At 40.7% G+C, this 16,249-nt stretch overlaps 1 protein-coding gene across 3 annotated transcripts in view; it reads left to right on the top strand.

Moving 5' to 3' along the window:
• bcas3 (BCAS3 microtubule associated cell migration factor) overlaps positions 1-16,249 on the top strand; it is a 345,864-nt gene that overhangs the window by 181,839 nt on the left and 147,776 nt on the right. The window contains exon 24 of one of the 3 annotated variants that reach the window (XM_037120201.1): positions 10,966-13,307. The exons of the other annotated variants lie outside the window; for them this stretch is intronic. Coding sequence (XP_036976096.1) covers positions 10,966-10,976 — 11 coding nt within the window. The 3' untranslated portion in view covers positions 10,977-13,307. Of the gene's footprint in view, positions 1-10,965; positions 13,308-16,249 lie in introns of those variants that run through there. 3 annotated transcript variants of the gene reach the window in all.

Genomic DNA, 16,249 nt, shown 5'->3' with positions numbered 1-16,249 from the left:
TAGAGAAACATAACGTGACAAGAGTATGTGAGAATAAAATATAAAGTGTAATTGATATCATTCTGGAAGATTATTTTTCATTTGTAATTATTTTGGTAAGCTGGTCCCATACATGTCCATTACCTAACCATGCCTCACACTGAATGACTGAACATTTTGTATGCACTGTAAACAATACATATTGCACAGGTGTTTGTGTCATTAAGTCCATCCCCTGTATTAAAAGGTCAGTCGTTTCACTCTGAATAATCCTAGTGATTACAGCTATACCATATCTCAATACATTTACATCATCAAATCTGCTGTTGCTCAACATACTGTATGCTAAAGTGTTGGCATTAAGCACTGTCGGTAGTGATCTACTGTAGATGAGATTGAAGGTCAGCAATTAGACAGTAGGCCTTTCTCACACTGATACTGGGTAAACCATGGTCATGCTTGCTCATTCGTATAGATAGATGGAAGGGACTTTTAATTAATGGCAACAGATAACCTGTACTTCTCACATTACAACTAGTCATAACGTATGTGTTCGTTTGTCAGCAGGAAACAACAGAGCAGAAATTAGATGAAGGATCAAACCTTTTAACTTTTAGTGCAGATCAAGATAAAGGGACAGATCCAGGACTTTTTCCCATTTTCTGTAACAATAAACATAAGGGCCGTTTTTGACGTCTGTTGTTAACTTCTCAGGGAATAATGTATGGATCCTAATAAAGAACACTGGGCATATTTAGATAGCTGCTGTCTATAACTGAGGGCAAAAAGAGGGCTGTTTGGGGATATGCACTCTTCTGAGTGCAATTCTAGTTTGTATTACTTTACACTTCTGTCTTTGCGTGGCTCAGTTTCCTGAAAATGACACAGTGGTTTTAAGTTGCTCCCAATGTTTCACTTTTTTTCCTTCACATTCCTTGTTTTGCTAGAGTGATTCATTAATGTAGGGGACACTTTCCTTCAATCATATTTGTTTATTCTGATAAACCTGAGTGTCGCCCGGCAGACTGCGGCTGCCAAAATCACTTCTCTGCCAATGGAAATAAACCTAATGACCTTTGTTGCCTTGCCAACTTCTAAAGACTGTGTTTTTGTGTGTGTGTGTGTGTGTGTGTGTGTGTGTGTGTGTGTGTGTGTGTGTGTGTGTGTGTGTGTGTGTGTGTGTCACACTAATGGCTAGAGTTGTAGTTGTTTCATTTAAGGCAGAGTTATGAAGTGTTATGGAGCCCTTTTAGGTTTTAACCTCCCTTGGCAGCAGTTAGGATCTATATTGCAAAGGTTAGAAGGCTTTACAATCACTCATTTTTGCTTTTCTTTTTTCTTCTTGTGCATGCACACTCACACACACTTGAACGAAGCTGCACTGGCCATGGCTTTATACATAAGCTATACTCAAATTTAATCAAAAGTCCTAATGGGTTCTGTGTGGGACATTCCCTTCCCTGTGTGTGTGTGTGTGCCTGTGAGTGTGTGTGTGTGTGCCTGTGTGTCTGTGTGTAGGCAGGCCAAAGGGGGCCTTAGAGGCAGCAGTGGTTGATTGGAGGGCACATGTGTGATGTGGCTGAGAGATCAAACACACTCTCTTGATGAATGTGAGAGCGGAGGGCAGTGCTCCTTTTCTCCGCTTCTGATCAAGGTTGGGTTGTTCTCGGTTCATTACACACACACACACACACACACATGCACATGCACGCACACACACAAGCACGCACGCACACACACGCACACACACACTGCTTTTATCGAGTGAGTCATTGACAGTAACAATACTGGTGAAGCACATTTATATTTTGCCATGTATCTACATTTCTGCTGTGTGTGTGCGCCCGTGTGTGTGTGAGTGTCTGTGTCTTTGTGTGTTGTGTGTGTGTTTGTAGGTTTGTGAGCTTGTTGCCAGTAATGAGGTCAATCTCCTGTGTGGAGCTAAAACCTCTGTGTGTCTTTATCTCTGTTACATGGCCAGAGGATTATTCTCATCACTCTCAACACCACTTTCACTCTCAACCCTCTCCCACACTCTGCCTGTATTACTACACACATTCAGCATTTGCTTCTTCTTTGCTGTTCTATTGAATTACAACTGAGGTCAATAAATTAATTCCAGAAATATTTATTGGATAATATCTCCTTTAAGGATCTACTTCGTATTCCAGAAAATTGGTTTTAGAATATCTGGTGTTTTCATTGATTGGATTTTCTGGAATTCTGTTGAGTGCCTTCTGGGAAACTATGAAGTTGAAATACAAAATGCTTGCCTATCCTCAAAAAACAAAAGCAAAGTAGTTATTGTCAAGGTAGTTAAGTACTTTAATGTTTACTAAAGTCACTTGTATAACAAATTTGTCTGAAACACATATGCACACACACACACACACACACAGTGTTAGAGAAAGAAAAGTTTGAAGAACAATAATATGAAGTTCAGAGATTGAAATTTGGTTTATTTGTATCAAGTAAATATATTTTTGTGCCCTCCAGCTGACCCTATGAAGTTTTTTTGTTTTGTTTTTGTTTTTGTTTTTTTGTGGTGTGTCTTTACAAACAGCACATCCTGTCCATGTTTCTGTCGAACCAATATGATTGTTCAATCACTGGACAAAGATGTTAGTGACTGACACTTGATCTTGAAACAAGGTTGGGTTGAGAGAGATTAATCAGCTCTAACACATGCACAAGTTTGTTTCTTCATTTTTTTCCACTAAAACCCAAAAAGAGGGCATAATGCATTAACAAGTAGTCTTGTCAAGTGCGGCATTTGGATCTTACACATGCTTTGTGTATTTCTGAGGACAGATCAAGGCTATGAGGCAGGCATCACTACACACATGCAGATACTCTGTATGACTGTTTTCAGTCGGCCGGCTGTCTAAATGGCTCTTCTGTCTATAGTGCAGGGTTGTTATGGTTGATGCTGTGCTTGTATTTCTCTACATGCCCATGTGCACCTTTTCTCTTGTGCACACACACACACACACACACACGTGTCTGTCTCTCTTTGCAGTCTGTTTCACCATAATTGCTAACCACCCCCCTGCCCTCTGTTCACTTCACACATGACGTGGCCCACCTTTTCACCCATCTGTCGGAACTACTGTGTGTGGGTGTCTGTGTGTGTATGTGTGCATTGTGAGCTGTCATGCGAGACTCGAGCAGTGTTGATCAACGGGCCAAGCCGATGGCATATGGCCATGTCCTGGGGTGCTGTGGCATATAGGAATGCAGGATAGCAAACTGAGTGGACAGGAGCTTGTGCACATGGCTGTACGGATACTGATGTGCCAACACTGCATATGCAACTCATCAAGTGGAGTACTGAGCATCTATTTCCCTCTTCGTCTGCCTCCTCCTCTCTCCCTAGGAACTACTCCTATCATTGCCAGCATCACAGTCACATCTTGGTTCTACTGTGTGGGAGGAGTTGTCTGTCGAGTATGTAAATGGGTTCTTCTTGGTCTGCCCACATTTTGATGTCCCTGTGGCCAGTAGCGTAATATCATGTTGATAGGCCCTGGTGCAAATATTTTTTTGTGCCCCTAAAGAAAAGCGCGTGCTCGTGCGCACTGCATGCGCGCACACACACACACACTCACAGCCACTCGAGAGAACTGCTATTGCAGGGGTGGACTGGCCATCGGGAGTAAAGGGATTTTTCCCGGTGGGCCGATCAATAATGGGCCGCTGGATGGACAAGGACAACTTTGGTCGATTTCAACATGCAGCTTTGTCGCTCAAGCTACCCTTGACTTGCCAGTACCGAAGACGCGAACACTTTTGGTGCAACCCTTACAGGGCTCCTTGAACGGGGAGTTAGCTTTGACAGCTAACAGCATGGGGTCAGAACTTTACACTGTGTTTTAAGTGTCTTAACATGTGTCTTAACTGTGCTCATGCACAGTACTGTAGCGTGTGTGACTCAAAATGCATAAAAAAAGTGGTTAAAACAGTGTGTCTGTGCAAGTAGCTACATACCGTTTGTTTACATCCCTGTGCTCCGGTAGTCCAAACTAGTAGATCCGTCGAGCGTGCGCTTACTCCCTCACTGGCAGAGCTAGAAACTTGAATTTTGCAGACATAAACATATTCCAGCATTTTCGCTTTTCTGTTCATAACGTACATGTTCATGTTACAGCCTGTCATGAGCCATGAGCCTTTAAATAGCCTGATATGAGTCTGTTGGCTTTGCACTGAGAGCTAGCTTGTCTGCGCATGATCGTAGCACCAAAAGTGCTCGCATCTTTGGTACTGGCAAGTCAAGGGTACCTTGAGCAATAAAGCTGCATGTTGAAATCGACCGAAGTTATCCTTTAAGTCAGCTGTATTATCCAGGAAAATATTAGTTAATGCTAAGTATTGGATTGGGACTCAGTATCAGCAAAAAGGCCTCGGATTGGTATCAGGGTAAAAAAAAAAAAAAACTGATCGGAACATCCCTAGTCACCGTTCCAAAGAGGAAGAAACACTTTGGCCGACAGCTTGTGGGTGACATATTATTGAAGATACATATTTTTTACATGCATGCTACTGTTTCCCATTGGGATTAATACAATGTTCCTTTTTTTATCTTTCTACAAGTTTTTTTTTTGTTGTTGTTTTTTCGGCATTTCCCATTTAGAATTTCCATCTGTAGTATAGATAGTGTAAAACTAAAATTAGCACAGATATTTTTTTTCGTGTCCCAGGAATAGAATTTAAGATCTGGGCATCAAAGTGGTGATACATGCTATGAAATAAACCAACAGTGTTCCTGGCTTTCCCCTTCATTATTTATTCATATAGGCTGATGGAATGACTCTGTGGTGTGTGTTCTCCCACAATGCATGGATGCTGAGTCTTCATCTAATGAACTCAGTGCTGTGATGGAGGCTGTGCTGCTGCCTTCTTCTTCTTTTCTTTCTATGTTTTCAATGTAACCGCCTCTAATTCCAAAGACAGACAGGTAGAAAATGTAATATATTTTGTGCTCTACAGTTCATAGGGCAGCCAAAGGCCTGTTGTTTCTACAAGGTGCCATGCATGGATTAAAGTGTAGGAACCACCTCAGCAGAATCCATAGAATCAATGGTTCAATAGGCTTAACACTCAGATAGAGAGCTCTTAATGTTGATACAGCATGCCCAGCAGGGTTAACAGACATGTTGGGCTAGTTACTGAGATTATAGTAGTTATAGTTATAGTCACAGTTACTAGTTGCCTGATTAAACAGTAACAAATTATCAAACAACAAATTACGGTGAGTCTGACATTAAAGCATTCAGTGGAAAACTCCATTCAGACAGCAGTGCAGGGGCCTGTTTCATCAAAATGCAATTGTTGACTTGGAAAAGTACAAATTCATCTGGACTCATTCTGTTTATTGCAAACTGAACTATGACGAGGACACAAAGATAAGTCAAGGTGGAATATTTCCACTTGGAAATTTTTTTACACATTTGACTCACCAGCTCACTGACGGAAATGTTGAACTCCCTTTTCAGCCCTTATTATTTTATTCTACATCTGTTTAATAAATTGTTTGCGGATGTTTTTTCTGCCTCAGCGGCAGCGGTGATTCACTCCCTCTAACCTAATGCAGATTGCTTGTCCGGATTTTAATCCAGTGATTTTACAAAAGCAGTATTATAATGACTCTTACAAAGGGATACAATATGAGAGCGAGGGAAAGGGAGAACATTGGCATGGCAAGCGATAAAGACTTAACCCTTGCTCCTCTGTGTTGTGGATTAAACGTAGCCTGTTTATTACGAGCTGGGTTTGGGGATAGAGGATTAAGTGGTCCCTCACCTCTAAAAGAACAGCTCTGGGATTGTCATGGGATAGAGCTGATGCATTAGACCTGGTACTTACAATGTTGTTCACACACAGCAAGAGCACCGAGAATGTGATCACTGAACTTGTTGACTTTACCTTCCCTTTAATTAGGATTTCAGGAAGGTTCAAATCAGACAAAGGCCTTAGAAAGACGTCCTGGGCTGGTTTACAGATATCCTCTGTCACGGTGTGTCTAGCAGCAAGGTTTTTACATATTGGTCCCAGCAGGTGGCCCACAGCTGATAAACCCTCTGACAGACTAGGGTTTTCTTCACAGCCTGAGGAAAACAGGGGACTTTTTTTTATTATTTTTTTGTATCTTTAAGTAATGTACAAAATATCCAGTGTATTCTTATCCCTCTTTAAATGTATCAACAGGGAGCATTCACAACCGCAAGTTCAACCGCCTCCTCTAGTTCTTTCTGAATCTCTGTACGTATCAACAGGTGGCTCAGCAGATATCTTTCAAACAACGTTTTTCGGGTTTCTTTTCTGTACTGAATCTTTTTGAGTTGTTTTTTGTTTCACATATGTAACTAAAGTACTGGAGGTTATGAATTATGATTTATTGATAAAATAATTGATATCAGAGTATTGTTACTGACAGCAGAAAGTCCTCCCACATCTCACTGAAGGATGAGGATCCGTTGTGAGCGTTTTAGCATTTTACGTGGCCCCAAAGTATGTGTGTTTGATTTGGGTCCATTAGCTTAGATCTGTGATTAATTAAGCTACATCCCACCTGTTTTTTACAACACTAACCTTAACCCATAATGACAGCATCCTTAATTTTATTACATTGTTTTGCATTGTTATACTGTTTATTAGCTGCTAGCTGTTCCACACCCTGGAGGTGACAATTACTTGAGTAAAAATACAGTTCACTTTTAACTTTTGTCCTTTAAGAAACTTAATTATTCAAGAAAGTACACGAAAAAACAACGTTGTTAGAGTAACAAGAGTAGATGCAATTTGTTACTTCCATCTATGGTGCTTCTGAAAGATTAGTCACTGGCAACAGAGGCACTGATAAGCTATTTAACAACCTGGAACTGTTTCCGAACACCATTACCAACCTGCTCTGATTCATCATAATTGTCCTATTTTTAGCCGTCCAACTGGGGCATTTTTGGATCAAATCCTTCACACAGGAACACCTAATTATTGTACCTGCCAAGTTGTGTCACTTTGAGCGGATACAATTTATGCGTCCAATTTGGCAGTACTTATATGTGTTGATCAGTCAAGTGGTGGACTGGGAGAATACAGGTCAGCTAGACACAATGTTAATAGCAGGAAATTCTCTTCTAATAATGTCTAATAAACTTGCCTCAGCTGTATAGCAGTGTCGTCTATGCCTAGGCTGACTTTTCATGAGCAGGGTGCAGTGTATACATGTCTGTCTGTGCGCTGGCGTATTGGTGTTCTTGTCTATATACGACACAACTGTGTTCTCTGGCCGGCTCCTGCAGAAACAAAGGGGATGCATGTGTGTCTGCATTTGTGTCTGATGTTTAACAGTTTTCCTCTGAAGCCTTGTCAGACATGCCATACTAAACACACACACACTCACAGAGCCTCAGAGCCATTGTTTCTCACACAGCAGGGCACAGGGTCGATTGCCAGTTGTGGAGAATTATCAGCCTCCCTGTGTGCATGTGTATGTGCGTGTGTGTGTGTGTGTGTGTAGACATGCTCTCAGCTGAGGGAGCTGGTTCACGGGCCGGTCAGAGCCGCCTTATTTCCTTTTAATTGACTTAAGATGGGCAAACAAGACCTCAGAAAGCACACGGTACCCATTACACTCACACACAAGAAACACACAACGCCAAGATGCACACTAATGAAGCACACACACACGCTGACACACACACACAGCCACAATTGCTCCTGCGTGTGTTAGCTACTTTACAGTTCCATCAGACTAAATGAGGGGGTTGTGTTTTCCCAGTCAGCACTGCTGACTTCCAGCAGCTCCACTATAACTCCTTTCAGAGTAGTAATGTTTTTAGTCACCTCGCTGCACCATGTCCACCTTGGTTTAGTTACTCAGGTGTGCCCTAAATCAAGGTCATGATCAAAAAGGACACTTTCTTGTTGTTTGACATGATGACTTGCAAGCTTTCAGATGCTTTTTTCACACATGGAAAATGAATTCTTGCTGGCTCTAAATCTCGATGACAGACAGTGTTTTTTTGGTATTATCACCACTATCAATTCCATCTAGATCCACACATGATACAGTTCTGTGGTGAGGTCAGCAAAACAGCAAGTTGGAAAATGATGTCAGTGAGACAGAAAAGCATTCTTGGTTCTCTCACAGCCACCTCAATGATCAGAGTGTTTATCTCGATGGCCTGACTTCTGACTTGCAACAGTTACATGTGGTAATTCTCGAAGCACCCAGTGAACCCCAAGATATTATCTCCCTCAGTAGTATCTTTTAACTGATATTACTAGAGAACTGCACAGTCCCCAACTGCCACAATCGAAAGATAGGGGGCCTTATGTTAAAGTTAAGTTTTGGCTCCTTTTTAATTCCCATTTTATGCCTCACTTGTGACCGGTGTGGCTGGAGACATTATGTTTTCAGGTCATCCATACATACATACATGCATACATGCACACATACAAACATATATCTATATGTCCCATTCTTGTGAACAAGACATTTTGGGACTTTCTTCCAGTTTGGTACAAATGTTCACTATGACTAAAGGTTGAAATTGTTCCAATTTGGTTGTTAAATGTCAGAGGTTAAGGTCAGTGTGACCTCACACACACACACACACACACACACACACACACACATCTTTAAGTATAACTCAAGAATCCATACAATAATTATGGGAACGTTCTACGCAAATGTTTGATAGGATAAAATGATGAAGTTATGACATTTGATATCCATCAGGTCAGAGGTTAAATGCACTGTTACATCATAATATTCTGCTTAAAATTCTCTGCCCATTAATTAACGGCATAGGTCAAGAACAGCAACTTGACAGGAGTACGGACGGATAGAACCATAGTACACACTTAAACATGATTGAGCTGTGAACTTTGTACACAGACAATATGTTGTTTTAAATCACCCTGAACATTGTAAGGTCAGTATAGACATAGAAATGTATATTAAAAAAATTACTGGCTCTGTACTTCCAGCCGTTGCCGCTATACTGAACGCTGATCAGTCTGTCACAAAAGTCACTGTGGTTGATGTCAGTGATGATTGGTGTCATCTTAACGTCCATGTCAGGCCACGCCCCCTTCAGTAGTTCCCTCCGAGGGAGGGAGCAGAATTAGGGTGCGGGTTACACTTTGATAAAAGCTTACAGAGTTACAGACCATTGGCTGATAATTAATGGGATTTTTGTTTTGCACTGCGCATGTAGAATTCAACTTTATCATTTTCTTCTGTTAATGTTTGGTCATGCACTGCAGTGCTCACCTAATCATTTATTCTCTAACCTCCAGTTGTCGTCGTATTCACTTTCGAAAAAAACAATATATATGTATGAAATAACGACTTTTACAGAAGAACATAATATGAGCATGTGGTTAAAAAGCAAAAAAATAGGCAACTTTTCACCTTAACGCCCTCCTAGCGTTTTCCTGTTGCATAACGGTTAGCCTCACTGTCCCAAACACAGTGGCATGGCTCCCGCTAGCAGTCTGGCTACTGCCCAAAGCAAAAGACAACCATAAGAATCTTAATCTAAAAGCCCATTCCCAGTGCTATGAGAATGCAGTAATGCAATGTTGTACTAATAAGTAGGCAGGTTTTGTTACATAGTGATCTGGCAGAAAGAATGCTGTTTTTTCCCTGTCTCAAGTCCTGGCGATAAGGGCAAACGCGTATCAGCAGGGTAGCAAATTTTAGCGTAATACTAGAGTGCTCTCCATCAAGTGAATGCCCGTCAGTTCTATCTTGTTTTACCTCAGTTTCTATCACTCTCATTGCAATTACGAAAATAATCACACAACTTATGTATCTTGAAAAAGGAAGCCAAAGGAAATTTGTATATCAGGCATGAAAATCACTCACCTTTCAGCGAAATTCGCCGTTTTGAAACCAAAACCTACATGAATCGTGTAGATCCAATGAGAAAACATTTACGGGACATGGAGGTATACCAGAGAAAGAACTGCGAACATGTGCGCGACTTGACTTCGATATAAACTTTTCTAAAGTCTCTACAACTCAGTCTCAATTTCCATGTAGCAGATGTGCCGGTCTGTCTTTCTAAAACGGAGGCGTAATATTCCGCTTTTTCCAAAAGCCGCCTCTGAGGTAGGCGTAAACGTGACATGATGTGAAGGGGCAGTGAACAGTGACAACAAATTTGTCTTTAAAATAAGAGCTTTACATTGCACCCCATCAGAGTTTAGAACTGGGTTCTTAGCGGGGGACTTTTAATTGAAAGCAGCAACCGTTACTAGCTTGCCGCTACAACAACAAGCGGACAACAAAGACAGCTACAGAAACCCAGGGGACGCTGCATCTCCTGGATCTCAGCAGCTGTCCAGTTGTTCATCTTGACATCTGCGGATGAAGTCATGGACTGACTGCTGTGATCAGCTGGTTTTAAAACTCCCCGCCCATCTCACGCAGAGGCCGGCACATCGACGCCTCGGATTTAGATAACGTTGGCAATGGAGGTGGAAATAAGTGTACGCTCTCACCTTTTTCACCCCTGACCGGTTTTCATGCCTGGTATATACTCTCCTTTCTCTTAAAAAAAGTTAACAGAATATGCAAACAGTTCTCTTATGAAGAGAATCTGAAATCTTCTCTTTAGTCCCTAGCATTGGTCAAGAACTAAAATACTACACTTCCCATAACCTTTCTAGCATCTGTTTTTTTCTGTACTCTTCCTTTAAAACTCCAAGATCCTGAACTTGAGCGTAGGCTCTATGTTAGAGGGTCATGTTCCGTGTTTTCTTGATCCTATTTGGTACCTGGCAGACAGTCTCACACACCACAGGCTATCAGCATCCGCAGTGGCTACATGCCTCACTCACTCATCTGCTTCTTCCAACCATCGATGTGTTTCGCAAAAGAAAAACAAGTATTCTAACAAAAGTACAGACACATGTATCACCAGCAGAGATTTACAACCCAACTTTTCTTTTTTATTTCCTGTTTGTCTCCTGCAGGTTATTCCTAAAAAAGAAGCTCCTCGCTCTGCAAATTACCATTCCAATTGTTTTTTGTTTTGTTTTTTTTAATTCCCTTCACGCATGCATTTTCATTACCCCTTCATCCTTCCATCCGTCCTTCCCTGTCTCCCTCACTACCCAATCATTGTTTTATCATTGGTGTGAGAGAGAAGAGGACAGGCAAGAGGAGGAGGAGATGAAGAGAGGAAGATGGCCAGCTTTCTACTTGTCTGTCTTTCTGTTTGTCTGTCTCATTTTTGTCCAGGTTTAGCCTCGTTGACAGAAGCCATTCTTAACTCATGTTCAGTTGATAAAAAAATATCTATAATCTGAAAGTATTCTACAAGATTTTTTTTTTTTAAAGCCACAAAGAAATTTCAATTCAAATGTTGAATCACAGCACAGTACTAAGGCCATTTAAATAATTATTTCTAGCTCATCTTGCAACTAGCATGACTAATGTTATGACATTATGACTCTGATAAGGCAAGAGTCTCCACCTTGCTCTTAGTCTACAGTTTTGTGTTGGGCTAACCAGGATGCTCTAGCTGAAGAGCTTTACAACTCTGTTTGCTGGCATGTGAGTTAAAACCAAACTGTGCTTGGACAGGTTGTGTATGTCGTAGCCCAACCACAGTTTCCTTAACTCCTCATTTTGCTGTCAATATATAGGATCACACAGGGAATACTGGACAAACCATTTGTTGCAAAGTCTTGGGAAATTTCTTAACATGAAAGCCCAAACCTTATACCCCTACCTCTCATTTTCAAGTGCCCACTTGCTCCTCAGAACGGAGCCAGAAGGGGAATTGGTTGAAATCCCCAGCTATGAAATGAGACAAAGCCTTCAATACCCTCGGACCCTGAATATGTCAAAATGCAGAGCTGTCAGCTCTAACAAAGTTATGTTGGTCAGCCAGCTAGTTGGCTACTGCGATATCAGCATATTCAATATTTACAATAGTTTTTTGAATTACAGAGCTCTTATAACCCTCAGTTAGAAGTGTACCTCACTCTACCGCTCTATCCCAACAAACTACCCACAGGCTGAAACATATACTGAGTGCCAAAGATTTTGATGCTAAAGAAAGGATGCAGGCCTCACCTGATCCCAGAGGGTCACTTCATTGAACTTGGTTGGTGGGAGGCAGGCTTGGCAGTATATGGTATATCTCTATTATTCACTGTCAATCAGTTTTTCTTAACAAACATTTTTTGCTATACCTTAGCAGGCCAGCTTCCTTGCATTAGTGTTTTCCTCCCCCATCATTCAGCATCTGTGTCAGACATTGATCATTATAAGACCACTGACATATATTAACTTAAAAGAAATCAGAAGCTTAATTAAGCGTTATTGGAGCTGGAGCTGACATAACGGGTGTTGAATGTGCTGAGATCTAATCGTTGCTTTCCAACTTGAAGAAGCAGGCAAAAGAACAGATTTAGCCATTTTCATCATTTAGACACTCAAGAAAACTGAATTACTGGGTTAGTCCGACTATGATTGGATTCTTAAGATGCATGTATACACATGAGTCTGTCTAAAATCAGATCGGATTTCTCATAGTCAATTAAAACACCTAGATTATTTGATTAATGGTTGCATTACTCATGCATGTATACGTTCTATCAGATTGGATTCGGATTTGCATTTTGCACAGGCGCAAGATTTTTTTCCCGGGCCGTGAGCCGGAAATAGAAGGACGGCGGCGGCACCGCCTTTCCTCCTACATCACCGCAAGCAAGCGCACCACTGTGCATCTAGTTTGTGTAATTATCATCTACACCATATACGAAATGTACAAAGATGTAGCTTTGTCTTGCTCTACGCCATCTTTCTCGAAGGCCGAGGCAGAGTTTGTTGTTGCTGGTGAAAATGAGGTCAGCCAGAGGTGGCTCTATTACCACTAGTTGAAATGGGTACAGCGCCACCTATCGAACCATGTATGACATGCTTCGGCCAGTAATTCAATTTTCTCACCGACATGAATACTCAGAAAATTGCAGTTGTCAGATTGAGCAGCATAGTCGAAGTATGGCTGCAGTCTGATTAAGTTGTGCATGTAAACGTACTGATGACTGGTGACTGGTTTTTGACATTTCATTGTGAGACAGTGAGTAAAATTTTTGTTTATTACACTGGATAAATTTACGACTTGATATTATCATTTTTAGATGTAAATACATTTGTTTTGCAGATGTCTGCGAGGGATTCCCTGTTTAAAGACTAAACATCATGATTCCTTGTCAGATTTATGCTAATTGAGGAAAACAATTGATTATACATCTAACTGACTTGGACAGTTGTTTGATTACTAAACTTACATAATTGACCAGACTTTTATTTTAGCAGAGTGAGGAGCCGTGTTGGGTTCAGTGTCTTGCCGAAAGACGCTTTGGATAGCAGCCAGGGCTGAGAATTGAACCAGCGGCCTTCTGATTAGTGGACGACCTGCTTTAACACCTGGGTCAAAGCTGCCAAAATTAGCCCAAATTGCTGCCTCATAAGAAACGGTGACAGTCCTCCCAGCCTTCAGTTCACAAAAGGGATTGTAGGACAGTGCACTGGGCTCAGCTGTCTCTTGTCTCTTGGTACAATTTTACTATGGAGAAACTCGCACAAACACAGCAGCATTTGCCCTTTAGGCAGAGAATAAAGCGTGTATTATACAGTCAGCTCAGGATGAGATGCAAAGAAGGGTCACATTATGAGGGAGGAATTGCACTTGCGTATACAGACAGCCAAGCACCATGATGTGTGTATGGGGCTTCTACATTGTTTAATTGTTGTTTACCTCTAACCACTGATATTAATATTCATACAATACCACTTTATAAAGAAATACACAAGTTTATAAACAAGTTTGAGGTGAGTTGTCCTGTCCGAGAGCTCCCCTGCTCAGTGACAAGAATGGAAATATGCTAATCACCTCAATATATTTCGTCTGCTCTGGTGCCTCATGCCACTGTACACTATGTCTGTTGATTTCTGTTACTACTGTTTCTCACCTACATTTTTTTTTTCTAGAAATGTACTTCTGCATAATATTCAGCTGCAATAGGTAATGAAAGATCAAGTGGTGGCCATACTGTTTTTTGTAGGGAAAACGAAGGCTGAAAATGCTCTGATCAAAAAAACAAGGCAGTGCCGATCCAATATAAATCATCATGTGGTTTATATAGAACCTCAGTGTACTGTTTAGATTTAATACCATATTGTTTGTTACCAGTTGACGGCCTGACTGTTTCCTGTTTCAAAACAGACTAAGAGCCAAAAGCATGCACTGTCCAACTGACCCATGTGCATTGCAGTGCATGTCTGGTTGTTGGAGGTTTTTTACCTTAACATCCTAACTAGCGGAGAAAGAAACACTTGTTTATATTTTCAGACTCAATTTGCTTTCAGTGTTGGCATGGAGCCAACTTTCACTCAGCATTGTTTAGACTAAGCCTTCAGTATAGAGCATATGAGAGATTAGTAGTTGATTTTTATCACAATGTGGGTGAGTTTACCAATTGGACAGTGTTCATTTACCTTCAGTAATCCCTCTTGTTGTTATTGTGCGTATGTGTCAAATAATACGACCCCTCAGTGCGGTGCTTTGAGGTCTAGTTTGATGGTTTTTAATAACCAATAGATGTATCTGGTCTGTAATAAGCTGTTAAATTTCTTCAAGTTGTATTTATGTGTCTGTATAAAACCTAATGTCACATGTAAATATGCTGCATGCCATTTGTAATCTGTATGTGTTTGATCTCAGCTTACATTAAACAGTATATGTTTTACCTTGAGCTGGGAGTTTTTAAGTATGTGACTGGCTTCACATGCAAACAGCCACCCGCACTTCACCATCTTTTCTCAATTCCAGCTCATTTGAACATCATGCTGAACTTGTGTGTTGTGTGTGAGGACAAAGGTCAACCTCATATCGTGTTGGCCCCTTGTGCAGTGTGTTGTGTGACTGCGTCCACACATTGAGAGCCAGGAACGGTGTTTTTGTGCATCAATGTTTCGTATTATTTATACATATGGATTGTTTGGAGTGTTTGATGGAAGTCTTTGGGGTCTATGTTTAAACTAAATAAGTAACTTTTTACGGAACGTACAACCATACTAATTATTATTAGTATTAGTAGTAGTAGTAGTAGTAGTAGTAGTAGTAGTAGTAGTAGTAGTATTATTGTTGTTGTCATGTCATACCGTGTTTTTAAATTTTCATGACATATTCACATAATGCACAGTTTTACTGTATTGTCATTGTTTCAGTATTTCTGAGACGCTTCTGCTTTTCTTGCCCTGATAGTATTTTATATTTTCTCCCTTTTCATCCTCACTTCTTGTTTGTCCTTGAGTTTGAAGTCTCCCTCAGACTCGGATGAAAACATTTATTTACTCACATCAATTAAATGATTTCAAGGCAGAGACCACCCAACTGAGTGCTCCATCAGAAGGAGCCAGTAAGGCTGGTTTGCACCAACAAGGGTTCATTTTTAAACCTGAATTACCTTTATGTTGCAACAAACTTTAAAATGTACTTTAACAAAATGCAGTCCTTTCTTCAAACCTCACTTTAGTTCTTACTGTAAACGTAAATAAAACTCCAGTTTAAACTGAGATCTAGCATTAACTTAAAACTTATAGTTGAGGAGGTTTAACTTTTGACATGGATGTCGTTTTTAAAGGACTCAGCAAAATAATCAATTACCTTGAATACGATTAAGGGACAGACTCAACCCAAATATATTTTCTGATGCTGATGAATTTCTATCAAGGTTCTGGTTCAGCAAGACAGAGTTGAACGGGAACATTGGAGAAACCATTAAACAGGGCTGTGAAAGTGATGCAGCTTGCTAACTAATGACTTTTACACATTGGCTAGCTCGTCCTGACTCGGTTTTACTTGGCATCTTAGCCCAAGTGTGGCAGAGATTGGTAACTCCCTTACAACATGGCTACGTGATTGAAGGTGTGCCTTTTAGTAATGACGAGTTTGTCGAGTCGATAATGTTTAAAAGATGCTGGCTGATCCACACAGTAGCAGTGGCATTTCACTTCACCAGCAGTAACGTAACACGATTTCTGAAACAGCTGAAAACGAACTTGATATAACTAACTTTTTAGCTAGCTAGCAAACGATGTGACATTTTTTGAAATAACAAAATACAGAGCAGCCAAAGTTACTTAATCAGGATTTACTAATTTCAAACAAAGTTTTTGATAAACTCTAAATGGAATTATTGTTGATTAAGTTAATTGTGTGGCATTTAATCTCAGTGCAAC

The sequence above is a fragment of the Acanthopagrus latus genome, chromosome 2, assembly GCF_904848185.1.
Source record: "Acanthopagrus latus isolate v.2019 chromosome 2, fAcaLat1.1, whole genome shotgun sequence".
In the NCBI taxonomy this organism is placed as follows: Eukaryota; Metazoa; Chordata; class Actinopteri; order Spariformes; family Sparidae; genus Acanthopagrus; species Acanthopagrus latus.
The sequence above is the reverse complement of the archived record's forward strand: the minus strand, read 5'-3'. Positions and strand labels throughout refer to the sequence as shown.